At 40.1% G+C, this 6,293-nt stretch overlaps 1 protein-coding gene across 1 annotated transcript; it reads left to right on the top strand.

Annotated features, from left to right (window-relative positions):
* Positions 1-953: 953 nt before the first annotated feature.
* On the top strand, positions 954-3,573 carry LOC132048747 (uncharacterized). The gene is made up of 3 exons (XM_059439435.1): positions 954-1,283; positions 1,435-2,224; positions 3,449-3,573. Exons 1-3 carry the CDS (start codon positions 954-956, stop codon positions 3,571-3,573), a joined length of 1,245 nt encoding a protein of 414 aa, XP_059295418.1.
* Positions 3,574-6,293: the final 2,720 nt, after the last annotated feature.

The following is a 6,293-nucleotide window of genomic DNA, read 5'->3' as shown; positions in this document are numbered from 1 at the left end:
GGTAAAGCCTAAATCACTCATGACCGCCCCAGCGGTCATCACACCCCCATAGCGGTGCCGCCGTTGCGGGCACCAGCCACCAGATTCCCCATAAATTTTTTAAATTTCAATAAAAATTTTGGGTTATTAAGAACCGTATGCTGACCCGACCCCACAACCCGTACAAAAATACGCTATGAATGCTGCTTTCGTGGTCTCAAAATTTCCAATGGAGGTCTCATTGATCGAGTCAACCACCGGTTCCTACTTCTCATTTCCCATCCAAAGTCCCGAAATACACCAAAATGTATTGGGAACCAAACCAATCATACATACGAGGTTCTAAACAATCGTCGAACCTCTCGGAGTTGACGAAACTTGAAAAAAGATCCGTTGCCCAAAAGTCAACCTCGGGTCAAAAGTGAGTCGATCAATGCTCGGAAGTGGCGAAAGTGCCAAAAGAGCTATAACGACCAAAGGGGTCATTACATAGAGCTAGACCCAACAAAGATCAAAGCAATCTAAGAATTACCTCCTCCCCAAACTAAGAAGAAGTCATGAGTTTCCTAGGGAGGTTGAATTACATCGGACGGTTCATAGCTCAATCCATTATCATTGTGGAGCCCATCCTCAAGCTCTTGAAGAAAGACGCTCCTACAAAATGGACAGAGGAGTGCCAAGAAACATTCGACACTATTAAGAGATACCTGTCCAATTCGCCAGTCTTGGTACCACCAAGGCTTGGGATCCCATTGCTGCTATACTTGTCAGTTGCTGAAAAAGCCTTCGGCTGCGTGTTAGGGCAACACAATGAAGAAGGAAAAAAAGAGCGCGTCATTTACTATCTGAGCAAAAAGTTCACAGTCTATGAGGCAAGATATACGCTAGTAGAGAAAACCTGCTATGCTTTAACTTGGGTGGCTTAGAAATTGAGACATTATTTGTCTTCGTACACCACTCACCTTATATCCAAAATGGACCCGTTGAGGTACATATTATTCCAGCCCATGCCTATCGGGAAGTTGGCCAAATGGAAGATGCTGTTAAGTGAATTTGACATCGTGTACATAGCCCAGAAACCCGTTAAAGGACAGGCTTTGGCTGACTTACTAGCTGCAAGCCCGGTAAATGAAGAGCTCGAACCACTTCACACCCATTTCCCGGACAAAGGGGTGTTGGCCATAGAAAAAGGACCAACAAAATCCTATATTGGTTGGAAACTGTTCTTTGACGGAGCAATAAATTACAAAGGTTCCGAAATCGGAGCGGTTCTGATATCAGAAAATGGGCAACACTACCCCATGGTACGTAAAACTCAAATTTCGTTGTACCAATAATATGGCTGAATACGAGGCTTGCATTCTAGGTCTCCGAATGACACTGGATATGAACATCGATGAATTACTGGTCATCGGAGATTCCGACATGCTGATTCATCAAGTTCAAGGCGAATAGGCCAAGAATAAAAAGATCTTGCTATATGTGAACTTGGCCCAAAGATTGTGCAAGAAATTCAGAAAGATCGAATTTCGACATACGCTGAGGGCTCAGAATGAATTTGCCGATACACTGGCCACAATAGCATCAATGATCCAACATCGTGAAAGCTGTCACATTGACCTGCTAAGGATAACTCTGAAAGAAGAGCATGCCCACTGTTGCCATGTGGAAGCTGAGCCAGATGGCAAACTATGGTACAATGACATCAAAATGTATCTAGAAAAACGGGAATATCTCGAAGGCATTACAAATGGACAAAAGAAGACCATCAGAAGAATGGCAAATGACTTCTTCTTAAACAAGGAAATACTGTACAAACGGATGCGGATTTGGAGTGCGTCGATGTGTATGACGGCGAAGCCTCAAACTTCTAGAAGAAGTACATCTTTTGGAACATATGGATCCCATATGAATGGGTTTGTACTGCGAAGAAGATTTTCGGATAATTGGATGACCATGGAAAATGATTGTTGTAAATATGTACAAAGGTGCCATCAATGCCAAATCCATGGTGATCTAATCAAGGTCCCTCCAAGTGAGCTTAATGTTATGAGTTCACCATGGCCTTTTGTTGCTTGGGGCATGGACTTTATTGGACCCATGAACCCGCGACTTCAAATAGCCCTTTGGTTCATTTTAGTTGCCATTGACAACTTCACCAAGTGGGTGGAAGCAACATCTCACAAATCGGTAACAAAGGAAAGTGGTAGCTTACTTCGTGCACAACCACATCATATGGCGATTGGTATACCGAGTCCATCATAACGGACAATGGAGCAAATGAATAGCCATCGATGAAGGATATCTATGAATAATTCAACATCACTCACCGAAACTCGATAGCCTACCGGCCACAAATTAACGGATATTGAAAAAGAAGCGAGCCAACAAAAATATCAAGAGGATATTGAGGAAAATGACTGATAATTATAAAGGTTGTCATGAGTAGTTGCCTTATGCTTTACTGGAATACCGTACTACGACCAGAACTTTAACAGGAGCGACTTCATATCTATTAGTCTATGATGAGAAAAGGATGGTTGTTGTATGTCACGGTGGATGCATACCGACGAAGGATGGCGAGAGCCTTAAGAAGTTGAGATACCTTCTTTGAGAATTATTCAAGAAGAATACAAAGGGAATTGGATAATCTGAATGGGGTCGAGCTCGAATATGAGCCGGCGGCAATGTTGGAAGAAATAGACGGACGAGAAAAGGATGGTTCAAGCGCTACTATGTAAGGGACAAGTTATTCGTAGTACTTTTGTTTGTAAAGTTATTTTATGGTATTAGCTAGCCTTCAACAAGAGAGATCAAAACATCTTTTTAGAACTAGACTTTTCCAAATTGGGCAAATGGTGCTCAAAAGAATTTTCCCATATCAAGATGAATACAAAAGAAGTTTGCACAAAAGACGCAAGGATGGCTGAACGCCCAGCTGGGGCAGAATTTTGAGAAAATCTCAAAATTCGCTCCATCAATTCGCTACAATGAGTCAGGCAACCCATAGTTTTAGACTGGGGTAGAAAAACCTCAAAATTTCCCGCAACTCGGAAGATTCGGTACGGGAGTTCGTTGATCAAGATTCAAACTGGGGCAGAATTTTTGAGAAAAGGTCTCAAAAATTCCGCTCGAAGAAAGCAAAGAACCCCTGTCACGAAAGAAGGGATCTCCCTCATTCAAAGCACATGTCATGACAATTAATCTTACCGCTTTCAAAATAATGCATTTATTTTCCTACAAATTAGATACCTTTATGGTAACTTTGCAAAATGATTTTCTGCATAGTGAGAATAAATTTGTCTTTCAAATGCCGGAGCTGAAGAGGGTCTCGAGTCCAGGAACCCAAAGATGCGACAGCGCCGGCGACGCGAATCAACTTTAAATAGGAAAAAAACTAATCCATTTCTGATGCAGGCCCCCAGGACGTCGGAAGACGATCATTTTTCTAACTTTACTTTATGTGCAGGAAGCGATTCGCCAAAGAAGATCAAGACCACTGCTGGGATCAAGCTTTCAAAATATATATCTAGCCACGAGGGTCATAGGGTTTTGAATGCCACCAAGGACAAAATATCTAGCCACAAGGGCTAGGAAAGATCGGAATGCCATAAAGGTTAAACATCTAGCCACGAGGGCTATGAGAGATCTAAATGCCATAAGGGCTCACAAAGAACAAAAGGAAAATGGGAAAAATCACCGGCCAATGGGGGTCGTAGTAAAACAATACGGCATACCTGACCAAGAGGGTCACAGCCGGCATAAAGGATGAAAGAAAGACAATTTAGCCAAAAGGGCCATATCTGTCATTTGCATCACTTCTTCTTATTTGCCAAGAGGGCCATTGCATATCTATTTTCCTGTTGCAGAGAGGGCCATCACTTCTTCTTATTTGCCAAGAGAGCCATTGTATATTTATTTTTTTGTTGCCGAGAGGGCCGGTGCATATCTATTTTCACATGTTCCAAGAGGGCATACTTCTTCTTATTTGCCAAGAGGGCCATTCATACCTATTTTTCCACAAGAGGGCTATTCATACAAATATGCCAAGAGGTCCATTCATGCTAACATGCCAAGAGGGTCATTCATGCAAACATGCCAAGAGGGCCATTCATACAAATATGCCAAGAGGGCCATTCATTTCAATTACCGAAAGGGCCATGCATATAAACTACCGGATATAGCGAGATGACACAGCGATGTAAAATCGATCATGAGACCGCAGTCTTCGTCCCAAAAGATAAAGCGATGTAAAACCATTCATAAGACTGCAGTATTAGCCCCAAAAAGACGAAACGATGTAAAATCGGTCAAGAGAGCGCAGTATTCGCTCAAAAAGACAAGATGATGTAAACCTGCTCGGATGACCGCATTATTCGTCACCCAAAATCAATGTTACTCGGCGGATAGACGAATTTGTAGCCACCAAACAGAGCAGGTTGATCAAGTCAAATCCAGACAGATTGCGGAGAAAACGTGAAACTTTTTCTTACGCACCCGGTCGAGATAAGGTGCCCAGGAGAGTCAAGCTCTCCGGCCTGGACTTGAAAGATAACTCCTCACCATGCTCAGCTACACAAGATTGCTTATGTACCTTGCTTGTTTTTATTATTCCGCTACCGGTCGGACACACACCGACACACACAAAGGCACTCTCACATAAAGGATGACATTTTTCCTTCGATCGAGTCAAATTACAAGTGACTTGATTCCCAAGAACAGAGATATGTAAGCGGACTCAATCCCGAGAGTCGATCCATGACTCAACCAATCACACCACATTTCCAGAAAATTCGAGATTTAATAACTTGCATAAAAATCTAATATTTCTTTAAATTTGCATTTAGAAGTCATAATTGAGTCGAACTACAAACAGCCTGAATTCTCATAAAACCTGAGATATGTAGGAAATCCAGAAACTAGAGTCCGACCATGCATTTTGAAAATTGTATGAAAATGAGAGGTAATATAAGTTGGGTGAGTCAAAAATCAGGGTTAGTCCAATTTCGTTGCTCAGAGATGGTCCCACCATCCCCGAACACCGAAGGGGCAGTTGTTGACACCTAATTTTTGACCTCTCATAATTTACTTTAATTACCCGGAGTCCTTGAATATTAAGCAGAGTGAAATACGTTTTTTTTTTTTTTTAGAAATCAAAATAATTTTCTAAAATTATTTAGATAATATTTTACCAATTTTGTTTGGTGAAATAATTTCTATAATATTATTTTAAGTATTTTCACAATTATAATACTTTTGCTAAATTAACCAGAAAAGAGGATAATTTGCCATAATTATTCATTTAATTGTCCAAATTGTTAAAATGCCAATTTGCAAAGTATTTTACTCTGTTTAATATAGGAATATATTTAATTAATTAAATTGATCATTTTTACCCCTCAATTCTTATTTAATCAAATTATGGGATTTTTATCATAATTAATTAAGTTTTAATTGTAATTGATTTGAAAATTGCCATTAAGCGGCTGTAATTGAAATAATTAGTTATTAGCCAATTATGGCAATAATTTGAACTAGCCAGATTTAATTAAGGTCTTTTGACAATTTTTTTTAATTATTACTTCTTTTAAATTTGACCAATTAGTTTAAATGGGGTCTTATTTTGAAAATATCCAATTAATGGGAATTACTTTAATTTTGACCATTTTATTAAAAATTGTGTGTATTCCCTTCACGTATAAATGTATGCACAGATATACACATGTGTATACATATACACACATGTATATCGTGTATACACGGGCATATCAGACCAGGCTTTTTTCCAAAGGAAAAAATCGGCCATAAAGGATTGACCCGGCCCAACGCATGGATAAGAGGAGAAAAAGCCCCTTCCATTTTTATTTTCGCGTCCCAAACACACCCGGGCAAAAACCCTAGCCGCCGTGGCCCCATATTTTTTCTCTCTCTGCGTCATTGTCTCAAATTGGTAATGGCGCAGTGTGCTTTTGCTTTTACACAGTGTTGTTCAACCATTTGAGGTAACACAATTAATGTATTACTCTCTCACCGTCGATACACCACCCAAACAAGGTATTACCACCATTTTCTCTTGCTTTTCTGTGTTGTTCAAACGGTCAACTCTGTTGATAACTTAATGGATTTTGTTTTTATTGATTTGAAATCATGAAATTTGATTGGTTCTTGCACGAACCCTACGGATTAGCCTTGTTGGTCAAAATCTGGCCTTTGATGTTTTATTTGATGTAATCCCGACCCTACAATATCGAATTGTGAGAAGGAAATCCCATTTTTTGGGATTTATCCCGCATCGTTGAATCTAGGGTTTGGGG

Source organism: Lycium ferocissimum, chromosome 3, assembly GCF_029784015.1.
Source record: "Lycium ferocissimum isolate CSIRO_LF1 chromosome 3, AGI_CSIRO_Lferr_CH_V1, whole genome shotgun sequence".
NCBI classification, from domain to species: Eukaryota; Viridiplantae; Streptophyta; class Magnoliopsida; order Solanales; family Solanaceae; genus Lycium; species Lycium ferocissimum.
The sequence above is the reverse complement of the archived record's forward strand: the minus strand, read 5'-3'. Positions and strand labels throughout refer to the sequence as shown.